Source organism: Dreissena polymorpha, chromosome 11 (genome assembly GCF_020536995.1).
Source record: "Dreissena polymorpha isolate Duluth1 chromosome 11, UMN_Dpol_1.0, whole genome shotgun sequence".
Taxonomy (NCBI): Eukaryota; Metazoa; Mollusca; class Bivalvia; order Myida; family Dreissenidae; genus Dreissena; species Dreissena polymorpha.
Genome location: NC_068365.1, coordinates 21,217,727 through 21,231,645, shown reverse-complemented (window position 1 = coordinate 21,231,645; position 13,919 = coordinate 21,217,727). Strand labels below are relative to the sequence as shown.

Here is a 13,919-nt window from a genome sequence, read left to right as displayed (position 1 = left end):
AGTTGGATGACTAGAAAACGTAAAACTATTGATTTTATGCTAATATGTTCAAACATGGTGTCCAGCGTCTATGATTGCGGTGTGGTAGCGAACATCAAGTGGGTGATTATCAACGAATACAGGGTATTCAAAGTTGTATTTAGTGAAATCGCATGCCAAAAAGCCCGTGTTTCACTTTTCAATAAACCTGGCAATATAGTGCCTGGCATGGTAACACTTTTATTAAACGCACATGAATACGGTCGCTCTATACTAATAAAAATAGAAAACAAACTGAAGTTTGTGTTTTGGTTTGGTCTAAGTATGGCTGTCATTGGTCAATAATTATCAGTTCGTTGTCGGTGCCTTACTTACGGTCGATTGTTCATCGTCGGCCCAGATGTTACTTGAATGTATGTCGGTACGCTTAAGTATACTCCCATATACCCTTGATATGGAAAGTGTACTAACAAGTATCGCGAAATATGGCCGGATTCATTCAAGCTTATTTTCCGTACCCGGGTAGTATACTGGAGAGTAACCGGGCAACTTTAGCAAATGTTTTGTAAATGGAGTTAGTGTCATGCCGTGTACTGGTAATAGGTAATACATATCATTGATGCTAATTGTTTACTCATAATTGTATGTTATGCATTGTCTTTATCGCGGTTTGGTTTTCTCTTAACAAGTTACCAAGTATTACCACGTTTGAGCGATAAAGGTAGTCAATAACATTTTGCTATGTGTATTGGATCATAACAACATGTTTATTAACACTGTTTATCATCGATATTGTTTTCAGGTTACAAAATTAAAACACGTATGATAGTCACGGTATGGGGACACATTTATATAAAACAATGAAAACAAAAGGATTTTCGCAATGGTTGTAGATAATGGTATATTTGTTTATTCAATAATTTAAGACAGCACAATACGCTTTAGCTGACGTGAATACCCGGGATTTTTTTCTATGAAAGATTCACGTGATGTAACACAATTTAATAATAACGAAAAGAACCGATGAATTGTTGTTTAATAGTATTTCGGTAGGTAACGGTATATACGTCGTTATTGTATTTTCGCTCCCACCTATACTTTTTTCTAAAAAGGTACATGCAAGATCTATGCGATGTAACACAATTGAAAAAATAACGAAAAGAACCAACGAATACATAAAAAGAGTATTTCAGTAGGTAACGGTATATACGTCGTTATTGTATTTCCGCCCCCACCTATGCTTTGTTCTTAAAAGGAACCTTCACAGCTGTTTGAACAGTCCGGGCCTTCCTGAGTTGCTTGCGATACCTGAGCTTCTTTAGTATTGACAATCCGTATTGTTTGCCAACACAACTGGCTAAAACAATTGTTTCTTTAATTTTTTTCACACAGCTGCCGTCGCGTGTTCACATCGACGAATTTCGTCAAATGGTCCATTGTAACGTTTACGTTATTTTCTTGCGTTAAATTACCTTGCACAGCTGCACTCATTTTGCGGCATTACAGATGTCGCAAGATAAATAGCACGCAATATCATGATCAAGTATAATCAGTATCACATTATTATTGCATATACATAAATACACAAATAAATAAATATATGAGTGCAACGATATGAGAATGTGACAGGATACATCGTAATTGTACGGTCTCGCGCCCAACGGTACAAATTACAACACGTACATACACTACGTGCTCATCTCGCTCACTGTCCGTCGTTTTTGTCGCTCAACTGTGCTGATTCGCTTTCCAACAAAATATTTCAATGCACTGTGCAGTAGCAAATTGAGCGATTCTGGTTCCCGTTCATATGCGTGCATTATTGGAACCATCGCCAGCGCAAAAATTAGAATAGAACTGTTCCGCCAATGGGATATCACGCCCCTTTCTTTTGCCCAAAGGTAAACGGCATATAGAGTGTGCGGAATTAGAAACAGCGAAAGCTCCCGACGTCTGTTGGTTCTCTCAAATAGCACACCCAGACCGGCGACTATTCCGGCTAAGGCGGGGATCCAGCCCGGAAGTGGCGGTGGCGCGTGCCGGAAGTTGCGCAATAGGCAGATGCCATACTTTGCTAGCATGACCATGGTGGCGAGGAAGGCGGTGGAAAAGACGATGTTCTTGAGAAATGCTTTCAGTAGTCGCATTGGTCTGCGAATTATATCGAAAAATATCAGGCGTGCTTTGGTTTATATATATATATGGGCCATGCTCTGCGAAAAAGGGCGTTTTATGCATGTGCTTAAAGGGTCGTCCCATACTTGCCTGTGCAGTCCACAAGGGCTAATCAGGGACGAAACTTTCCGCTTTTACGGTATTTTTTGTTCACTGAAAATCGTTTCTTAGCAGAAATCCAGTTAAGGCGGAAAGTGTCGTCCGTGATTAAACTATGCGGACTGCACAGGCTAATCTTGGACGACACTTTACGCACATGCATTAAACCTTCTTTTTATAGAGTACGGCCCATCATATTATACTTATACCGTGTATGCTCATATTTTAACCTCAGTTTAGCATTCAGACCGAATACGGATTTGGAACGAACCATCAAGTGCTAATCACAAGTGTCTTGAATAAACCATCGCATCCTTGACGAACTTTGTTGCCAGTTGAACAAGATAACATGTAATAAATCTTATGGGTTAGAAACTATGCGTTACGTTAGCAGTGTTCGACACTAACGGGAGTCCAACGGGAGTACGGTGGTCCGAAACTCCAGGAAATGAGACTTGGATTCCATGTTTTTGTGTCAAGGAAGTCCGTCGGACTCCTTCCAAATCATCTTTTTAATTATAAAAAAAATCCCTCTGTTTCCCAAACTCGGAATGTCTGTACAAAAAACACCTTACTTCGTAAAGTTATTATCGAACACTTTCTCTAAAAAAATTAAGTTGCATTTGTTTATTGTCACATTAAAATTGTAATAATTTAATATTCACCCTCTACATACTGCAGAAGGAAGTTTTTAATACCAAGTCATAACCGCACACTTCAGCCACTGCTTGAGAACTGTAACTTTTTCTTAACAAGGAAGATTATAGACAGCTGGTCTATTGATATTTAGAAGGGTTCAATCAAAACTAAGTAATGCATATACACAACCAGAACAATTCCATCATTTGGACTTTGCAATCGAATAAGTATTTTTCTTTCATCCCATGAAAACCTCTATCTGATCTACAAGTTTGTTTTCAGAAGATGCATTGTGTATACTTATAATTGTATTACAATGATGGCAATATTTTAATTGTTAATTTTATAGTGTTTGTACATGTACGTAAAACAAAGAAATTCCATTTACTAGTTCAGTGAAACAACTTGGAATGCAAAGGACCCCAATCAATTTATGATTAAGATGTGTCATATGCCGAAAAATACGGTATAAATACGGTATAAAACAAGTGTCATAATTTTTTGACTACCTGAAGTATGGTCGGACTCCAAAATTTCAGAAAGAGAGAGTCCCAAGAACTCCTTACTCAGAAAAAGTAGTGTCGAACACTGTTTAGCAAATGGTAAAGTAAGATAATAAAAATAACACACACAGTGATGATGTTATACTCATATCTGGAGTGTCTTTGAAAACCTTTTTGTTTTCCAGATAATGTTTTATATTTTAAACTGATATTTTATTACGTAGAATTAATATATTTGAAACAATAGTTAAACAGTCTTCTTCAATATACCTTTAACTTTTAACAGTTGACATAAAGGATATTTGTTATATTTGATGGAATATCGAATATAATTTACGAGTGATCATAGAAAATGATATTTTCACGAATGGCGCAGCGGCAAGTGAACATATATTTTTTCTATGATGACGAGTGAATTAAAATCGATACTCCACCAAAATCAAACTAATTTTCTTTTTATTGTATGCTTACAAATGATTATTTCTGTATAATTCCGGATAATATAATTCTCCGTTTGGCGCCCCTTGTATTTTAAACGGAAGCTCATCCGTATGGTTTTATAAACATCAATGCAGAGTAGTCGCCCTTGGTAAAATCGCCTTTAATTGGGGGTCACAATGGGGATACCAAAGATATATAAAAAGAGTTCGGTTAAACAATGAAAATTATCGATAATTTTCACTGTTATTTTTCACCTTTTTAAATAAAGAAATATCAGTTTTAATTTACTGATTCTCTATAAACCATCAGAAAGCATAAAATAATACCTTTTCAGAAACAGCTTGTATTTGAAGAATATGATAGGAGCTAGATGAATGGGCAGGTACAATTTCGCGAAAGCTGGAAGGCTCCGAGTAAAGTCCGTCACCGCGTGTCGCATACAGCTTCCCTCGTGCAGCCCCACGTCAGAGCACGTGAGAAAATCCGGCCCCGGCTGTCGGAAAAGCGTTGTCAACTTTCGGTCAGTATAGTCCCTTGACCACTTGAGCACGGACTTGTAGTATCCGGTGAGCAGGTATTGCGGTTTAAGCGCCGTGCAATACACGAGAAAGGAAGTACACGAGCAGAACAGCATCGTCTCGCTGTAAGGCATGGCCGGAAGTAAGCCTCGCCTCACCAGGGTGCTCACCACGGCGCCTATGGCCCGGGCGATAGCGAACAGGCAGTATATCCGACGACGGGTTCGATCCTCCACCACAATGGCTAGGCCGGCGAGACCGCCCGCTAAAGCGCTATTCCAGTCGTCCTAGAAAGATGGCGTTCATATCATCAAATTCATCAACTAAAAAGTATCATACAATACTAAACTTAATGTGAGTTTGAAAGCAGGCATTAAAGCATAATCGACACACGTGAAAATGGAGACAGTGTTCTAATTGGTTCAATACCATACACGGAAATGAGGTAATTAGGGAATTGGCATATTATCTTGAAAATTCATTTTATAAAGCTCTCGATGGTAATATTATCAACATCTTCGAAAATGCGATGATGAACGCAGTATCTCTACAAAATATTGATAATTTGTATTTTGATTTTATTCCATGCAATCGGTGTGATTCAAGATAAAGAACGGTATCTTGTTACAGCTTTTAATTAAATGTGTCTTGTTCTGAGAAAACTGGGCATAATGCATGTGCGTAACGTGTCGTCCCAGATTAGCCTGTGCAGTCCGCAAAGGCTACTCAGGGACGACACTTCCGCTTAAACTAGATTTGTGATAAAAAGGGATTTCCTTTAAACGAAAAATACCATTCAAGCGGAAATCGTCGTCGCTGATTAGCCTGTGCGGACTGCACAGGCTAATCTGGGACGACACTTAAGGCACATGCATTTTGTCATATTTTCACAGAACAAGGCACGAATAGTCCTCATATTTCTACCAAAGATATCTATCCGACAGTGTTAAAATAGAATTGATATCATATCGTATGTGAGTATTTAAACTATGAAAAACCTACATCTTTTCGCAAATGACTATTAATTACTTTATGTCACGCCTTGTGATATTGATTTTGTATATGTATAGAATTTCATCGAATGACTAAGGCTTATTCGGAATGCTTTCGCGTCCGTTTACTGGTACTTGGTGTCTAAGGGTGGGGGGATCTAAATAACGCTCTCACGGGTGGTAAAGAACACCAATCGTGATACATCGGCTATCTCGGATTCCTCCGTAAGATAGGCTTATTTATGAAATAAATCGTCTGCTGGTCCAGAGTGAAAGAACACGTGACCCTCCCCCAGTCGGTAGGCGGACACCATATCCATAACGCAACGGCGATTATATCGTTTATTCAATTATCATACCTGTTTTAATGGTCGAGCATCACAAATAACATATTTTAATACAGCAATTATGCACAGTATGTTGCCGTTACTGTATTTATTATTATTCCAAGACATAATTTGGGTTTTAAGCGTATGTTTCAGTCATTTTCTTTCTTGTGTTTGACTTGAAACCAGAACAATTCGAAAATGAAGGGATACATACAATGTAGCAAAAAAGGTAACACAGATAAGATAATTTTCTCAGCGCGATCAAAGGATCTACTCTGCCAAGGCTCGTGGTTTGCTTTTTCTAAACATGCAGTCGCCACGCTATTCGCTTATATTTTCTAAACATTGCGTGGTAAATGTATTTGTGTTCAACACTTTGCAATTATTTTTTATAATAAACTCAACCAACAATTCATAGCAGTTCATCAATAAAGTAAACTAATGTATTGTAAATCAGACGCAAACAGTTTGTGATGACCGTCTTTGTGGTACACATGTCGATATTATTGATGACGATAGTGGTGACAGTTACAGCAATGTATGACCTTCGGTATTGCTTATAGCAATGTACATGTATTCGTAGTATGTTGCGTACACGTTGCGTGTATTTACTATAAAAAAATTAATAACACGAGCACACGTACTAAACTGACAGTTATACTAATCTCTAGCCACGACCATTTATGCATTCACTCGTCAAAGGAACTTGTTCACAGCTTGTTAAAATGGCGATTTGAAAAAAATGAAATATATTAAAAGTACATTATGTTTGAACAAGCGGAATAACAATACTGACTAACACAATGTCTAAAGTATTGGCTCACCAATGGAAAATCAATATTCGATATTCCTCGATATCTCTGAAACTACATGAAGAACAAATATCGCGCATATAATGCATTGCATAATATTAAATTCAACGTGGCGCATTGACATCAAACATATTCCAGCGCCAAAATTGAAAAGAAAGAAATCCCTATTATAAATAGGAAGGACATGTAGTAGTTTACATACACGTGCTGAATCAGACACGTTACCAGTCAAATCCCTTGTTAATACATCTTATGGACCAAGTTGTATCAAACAAGTTCCCATCGATCGATCAAAACAAAGTCGTTTTTGAACGAACATGGTGTACGACGATGTGTTGAGTGAACCGGAAAGCCACACCTACCCTTTTCCGCCTGTACTGCTCCAGCAACTCTAGCGCCAGGTCGTACAGGCTCGGGTACAGACCCAGGAACGCAGCGAACCGGAAACTGTCCTTTGCCAGAAGCTCTGTTCGGATGATAGGTAGGCTGAAACAGCAAATGTAGACAGGAGTTGCGAAGGTATTATTAAACACATGAGTCGCGTTCTGAGAAAACTGGGCCTAAAGTATGTGCGTAAAGTGTCGTCCCAGATTAGCCTGTGCAGTCCGCACAGGCTAATTAGGGACGACACTTTCCGCTTTTATGACATTTTCCGTTTAAATGAAGTCTCTTCTTAGCAAAAATCCAAATTAGGCGGAATCTGTCGTCCCTGATTAGCCTTTGCGGACTGCACAGGTTCATCTGAGACGACACTTTACGCACATGCAATATGCCCAATTTTTTCAGAACACGACTTATATCTGCAATAAGCTTGCTTCAAAATTAATCTTACTAAATTCCATCGCCAAATTAACGATACCTTTAAATTATAATGATGTTATATCATTTGTTTTATTTAAATTCTGCATTTAAGGAACTTTGACAAACTTTATAGTTTGAAGCTACGATAACTTTAAGATAACTTGCACTTGTCACAAGATCTTTAATTAGATAGGGTCCTAACTATTGCGATAAATAAGCCTAATGACTGATAGGACCGATGTATGTGAAAAATAAGTCTTGCATATAATTGCTTTTGCATATTGCAGAATATATCTAATACATCACATTCTATGTCAGAAATACACGAACATGGAGGTTTTCTTATGCAAAAAGTCACATTTGCGCGTTTAGATTTTTTATGTAGTAGACTTATTTACAATTAAATTACGATTAATTAGATCACATTCGTGCATAGTTTTGTGAAAAATATTTAAAATTTTGTCTCTTGAAAACGCTTTGCACTGTTTTTCACACAATACATATCTTTCACGCATGTTTACCTTTGCCGGAAAGGGTTCCGCATTAGGGCAGTGACGATCTTGATACCGGAATAGACACCCAGACCGCTGGAGAATCCTTTCAGGAATCTCCCCAGGAATTGTCGCGCCCTCTTGGAAACTAGGTCAAGCGGAACGTCCTCGTCAGCATCGTCGTCGTCGGTTGTTTCCCCTGAATTATTCATTGGTGCTCCCGCCGGAAACACTCGTGGTTCACGCGTATGTTCGCGGATTGTCTCCAATGATGTCATATCCATAAACTGATCCGTCCACAATAAGACAAATGTTTGAATCACATATTGCAGTACAGCATATATTTTTCGCTTATGTGTGTTTGAACGTTTTCTTTATTTCAAGTACACTAACTTATCATACTATTAAACATTGCGAATCGACTATTAATGGTGCATATATAGCTCATGTAAACAGGACGGACTTGTACTATCACATGTGATGATAAATGTTATAATCAAACAGATAAACGCTTCGATTGCATTTCATAGCAAATAGCATGATAAAATGTACCAGATTCAATGTTAACTCACGTGAGCTGTTAATGTCCTGAATATTTTGTGAGGAATTGTATGTCATCAAACGCGTTTGATTTGTCAATATCCTTTTAAATTTTGTTAATGTAATGCAAATATCTATTATCTTTTCTTCTTACTTTTTATGAGCGTTTAGTAACATTTTAGCACACAAATGTTATCAAACGGGCAGTTTTAATAGTATATACTCATAAATTAGTCCGCGCTTGTTATCTCTATATTAATAAGACATGGACACATATGAAAATGGGTACACTATAACAATGCCATCTAATGTTAAACGCACCAGAAAAAAGAGAATGTTAGGAAAGCATTAATATATCAAAGGCATTGTTAATATATCCTTCAATAAGTTATTATTGTTAATGTATCCGTCAATAAGTTATTATTGTTAATGTATCCGTCAATAAGCTATTATTGTTAATGTATCCGTCAATAAGCTATTATTGTAAATGTATCCGTCAATAAGTTATTATTGCTAATATATCCGTCAATAAGTTATTATTGTTAATGTATCCATCAATAAGTTATTATTGTTAATGTATCCGTCAATAAGCTATTATTGTTAATGTATCCGTCAATAAGTTATTATTGTTAATGTATCCGTCAATAATCTATTATTGTTAATATATCCGTCAATAAGTTATTATTGTTTATATATCCGTCAATAAGTTATTATTGTTAATATATCCGTCAATAAGTTCTGATTGTTAATGTATCCGTCATTAAGTTATTATTGTTAATGTATCCGTCAATAAGCTATTATTGTTAATGTATCCGTCAATAAGTTATTATTGTTAATATATCCGTCAATAAGTTATTATTGTTAATGTATCCGTCAATAAGTTATATTGTTAGTATATCCGTCATTAAGTTATTATTATTAATGTATCCGTCAATAAGTTATTATTGTTAATATATCCGTCAATAAGTTATTATTGTAAATGTATCCGTCGATAAGTTATTATTGTTAATGTATCCGTCAATAAGCTATTATTGTTAATGTATTCGTCAATAAGTTATTATTGTTAATATATCCGTCAATAAGTTATTATTGTTAATGCATCCGTCAATAAGTTATTATTGTTAATATATTCGTCAATAAGTTATTATTGTTAATGTATCCGTCAATGAGTTATTATTGTTAATGTATCCGTCAATAAGCTATTATTGTTAATGTATCCGTCAATAAGTTATTATTGTTAATGTATCCGTCATTGTCTTCCTCCGGCATGAAAGAGGTCTGGAAAAAGGGTTTCGTATTGCTCGATGGAGCTTACTGTTCTAATGAATTGCGATGTATATCAATTTATAGCGCATTTTGTGCTCGAAACGGGTCTATAATAAAATAATTGCTCAATATTAATGCCCACCTTAAAAACAATAACGCATTAAAAACGATTTGATTAACATTACTCTGCAATTACCAGTTCCTCATTCGTTTTAATAAACAATACGTTCCGTATTTCCTTCTTCAAACCTTATAAGGAACTGGGTTATAAATACATAATACAAAGAAGAAAGATATCGCAATACATATTTAAAAAAAACAACCTACATTTACAATGATGTTTATTTATATATGGTTCAAATAGGTTCAATTAAAGAAATTTTAAGTAAGACAATTTCCTTTTATTAAGAAAAAATAAATTGTTTCCTTTTCATTATTCATCGACGTATAGGGAATTGGGTTCCAGAGAGTAAATGACAGACGAAATGAATTGCAATAAATATCTTTTAGAGACAGCCTACATATGGAATGATTTGTATTTATAAGTTGTACACATTTGTTCATGTACACTTATATTTTAAGTAAGACCCAAAACATTTCTACAAAAGGTATTTTAACTGATCCTTGTAGGGTTTGAGGAACTAAATAACAAATTACCATCATCGAACTTCCGGAATTTTGTTTTTCAAGATGGCGTCCAAGATGGCCACCAAACCTGTTAATAATTCTAACTATCTGACTATCCACTCAAGTTTGATGATTTTGGTGTCTATACTTAGGTTTCGGGGGACATAGAACACAATACGATCATTCAAAATTATATTAGAATCTTACACATCATTAATAATGAACATGTTGTCCAAATGGCGCCTAACAAAATGACCACAAGTGCATAAGTACGGACTCAATGTTAACGATTAAGAAAATGAGCCATTTTAAGGTAACTCAAATATGTTTGTCAACATCGACATACCAAGCAACACACCTTTTAGTGTAATTGGAATTAACCTGGGTTTAGACCTATAACCTGGTTTTAGTCGGCTGATAGGCCTAATTGAGAAAGCATTTCAAATTATAATCACATGTTGCACTCGTACAAAATAGCTATACTTGTATCTAATCATACGTTTCCTGTTTCAGAATATGTCTTTGTCTTATAAAAGACATTTTAAAAAGTCACATCACTTGTTGATAAGTACACCATTTGATTGCATTGAAAATAGAAGACCTAATTTAAACAGGCAATGACAAAGTGAAATCAAATTGAGGTAAAGAAGCAACACTTTTAAAATATCATCAGCATTACTTTGAATTTATCTTTTTTAAGTTATAAGCAGTAAAGATTAGCAAATGTTAGTGACTAGGTATTGGGACAATAAAGCAGAATAATTTATATGTGTTATTATTTGTTATCGTCATTTTGCAATAAACCATTGTTTCAAGTTGTGGTTCCCAGTACAACTGTTCATAAAGTATCCATTCCGATTTTGAAACTTGAGTTTAATAAAATAAACACAATATAAATACAGAACACCGTTGTACAAATATTTTAAACAACACATTATTAATACGGATCACCGTTGCACAAACATATAAGTCCTACGTATACTAAAAGCGGCCTCACACATATTGTTTTTTCACAAGTTTGTGTCAAAATTGACATATATTGGGCCTATTCTGCTTATTTTGCAGAACTTCTAATCAGGGCAGTAAGTAAGTTAGTAGTGTCTCTTATTTTCATTGATGATTTAATAATGAGTGCGAACACATTCAAGCAAGAGTTGTAACCAATATGCAAGGAGGATATTGAGTATTCCAGCAATGATTGGATTGCTATTCAGTGGGAAGAATTAAAGGAAATAAATGGAGCTATAGTGAAACGGGAGGACGATCTTGTAATTGAGGCTGATACTAATGTTCGTAAAGATATGTCCTCAGCAGAACAGAAATGATAAAAGCATTACAAGTCATGTAACAGATCAACAGTGTAGTTCTGTAAAGAAGGGAACCAAGCGGCAATCAAGTGGAGGTTTTGTAACTCATAAAGACCGCATACTCTGTGGTCGTATTGTTGAATATGACATAGGGCAATTAAGCTGGGTACGTACTAACCAGTATGTTGAGACTATTTTAGAGGTCTGCGATTCCCGTTCAGATGAGTGGAGACATGCTGTAAAGGGACTGATTTAATACTTTTTACGAGATTTACATGCAGCAGACGTTATCATCATTCATGTAGTGGACATTTTCGGTCTTTCAAATCTGTGCAAATAGAGTTTTCAAAATGCCCCCGGTATCAAACGTAGAAAAGTAGTCCTAACGATGAAGATAAGTATGCCAGTGAAAACTGATCAGAGGGCTGTGAGGGGCCATTTTCTTGTTGACAAGTGTCTACCCCTCCAGCTTATAGCTGTAATGACCCTGAAATTACGATACTGCTCGATCAAGCCGATGAATTGTACTCTTCCCTTCTTATGGGCGCGACGACGCTAGCAATGTCTACATATTCTGAGATTTTGTTTGAAACTCAAGATGGCTTCAGAAGAAGAAACATGAACTTCCCTGACCTTAAAGACAAGCCAATTATGGCTGAACTTACAGCGTAGGGTTAGCATGGCAATGATCGCACTGGATGTTGGCTGATGCCTTTGCAGACAGTGTCCGATTGTCTAACCGTCTTTTCTGAAGCAAGGCACTTCCATTACCTGCGATCTGCTTATTACTATCTGCAGCAAATGAGCAACCTTAAGGAAACGCATCGATACATTTATCGAAAGTTCGTTTGATGGGTTTCCCGTTGTTTGTAGAAGCACTCAATGTTGGGCTGGGCTAAGCAGCAATCTGATCATTGAGCAAACATTGAGCAGTGGGATGATGAAGACAATGCAAAACACTTGGACCGTATCTGCACCCTGTAACAATCCGAGTACAACAGTGTGATGCAGGATTTCCAAAGCGCAAAAACTCAACTCATGCGGCAGACGCATGAAGTGAGGCTGTGAATAAATGTATCCAGATACATACGTGTTTGATGTGTATCTTTGCTCAATTGAAACTTGAAACTTGAAACTTGCTAATTGATGAAACGCCTATTTATATAATTATATTCAATGGCGTTGTACAAAACATATATATGTACATAAATTGATAAAAAATAAGAGTATTGATAATATTATGCAGCATTAATTAAAAGATTAATGATCTAAAAATGTGTGATATAAATAATATGCTGTAAGGAACTTAAGCAATAAAAACAATACCGGCTACACTATTAAAACACAGGAAAAGTAAAATAGTATGTAATAAACTGATATAACTAGCGTTAAGACATAATTATAATGATAATATGAGCAAATATTTGGCAACAAAAAGACAGTGTTTTTCGTTAACTAAAAGGATACGTAAAAGGATATTTCTGCACTCTGGCTGTCAGATCCCGCAGCTACCTGTCATACCTTAAGGACACTTCTTTGGGTTTTAACCTTATTTGAACTATCGTGACTACAAGTCACAAATAGGCTGACCCAAGTGTGGACTACAAGACACAACTTGAAGGTTAAAATTTACAGTGTGACTTAACACACAACTAGAAGGCCTAAGAATGACTAAAAGACAGCTTGTTTTATGTAATTCAATCATTGAGCAAAGAAGCCCTAATGATTTTTGATTACCAGTCACTTGTACAATAATATCCTTTTCGAGCAAGAAGCCCGCACAATTCTTTAATTGCTTGGTCCTATGAGTCCTAGTGACAAATAAGCCTTCACAACTGAGTCTCGATTATTTTTTTATTTTTTTTTAAAGGTATTCCAATTAAAATAGGATGTAAAAGTCTCTGAAGAGAAATGTTTTCAAATTCCTTTTGAAAAATGTTTATTGATGCGAAAGTCCGGATGCTTGATGGAAGGTCATTCCACAGTTTCGGACCAACAACTCCGAAACTCCTGTCCATGAAAGTTTTTCTCTTTGTGCTTTTCACATCATAACATCCGTCATACGAGGACGGTAGATTCGTAGGTCACGTTGCTGGTACTTTTTCTTTTAAAAGTTCTGTAAGGTATTTTGGCGCGTTACCAACAAACTTTTATACATGAAGTTCAGTAATTTGAATGTTATCCTAGCCTTTTACTGGTAGCCAGTGTAGTTCATACAAGGCATCTTTTGAACTGTCATATTTCTGTCTGGCCCGAGTACCAATTTGGCACACATGTTTTGGATACGTTGCATTTTGTTTATTTCGCATTGAGCTGTTCCATACAAGATCAGATTACCATAATCCAGATGGGATATTACCAAAGGACAAAACGAGTAGTTCTGTTGTTCTTCTTTTGTTA

At 36.1% G+C, this 13,919-nt stretch overlaps 2 protein-coding genes across 2 annotated transcripts in view; both read right to left on the bottom strand.

The window, feature by feature from the left end:
- Nucleotides 1-854: 854 nt before the first annotated feature.
- LOC127850295 (uncharacterized) lies at nucleotides 855-8,269 on the bottom strand. Its single transcript, XM_052383236.1, has 4 exons — nucleotides 7,810-8,269; nucleotides 6,850-6,973; nucleotides 4,163-4,641; nucleotides 855-2,130 (listed from the first exon to the last, which is right to left on the bottom strand). Exons 1-4 carry the CDS (start codon nucleotides 8,061-8,063, stop codon nucleotides 1,668-1,670), a joined length of 1,320 nt encoding a protein of 439 aa, XP_052239196.1. The 5' UTR covers nucleotides 8,064-8,269; the 3' UTR covers nucleotides 855-1,667.
- Nucleotides 855-13,919, bottom strand: part of LOC127850296 (uncharacterized) — a 186,849-nt gene continuing 173,784 nt past the window's right edge. Inside the window, exon 5 of the transcript XR_008035190.1 lies at nucleotides 855-1,238. The gene's annotated coding sequence lies outside the window, so the exon portion shown is untranslated. The remainder of the gene's footprint in view (nucleotides 1,239-13,919) is intronic.

Excerpts from the sequence above, each read along its gene's own strand:
- LOC127850295 (XM_052383236.1), bottom strand. The coding sequence starts at position 8,063 with ATGGATATGACATCATTGGAGACAATCCGCGAACATACGCGTGAACCA. Across the intron at positions 4,642-6,849 it reads AGCAGTACAGGCGGAAAAGG|GACGACTGGAATAGCGCTTT; the intron begins GTAGGTGTGGCT and ends CCATCTTTCTAG. Across the intron at positions 2,131-4,162 it reads TACAAGCTGTTTCTGAAAAG|ACCAATGCGACTACTGAAAG; the intron begins GTATTATTTTAT and ends TATAATTCGCAG.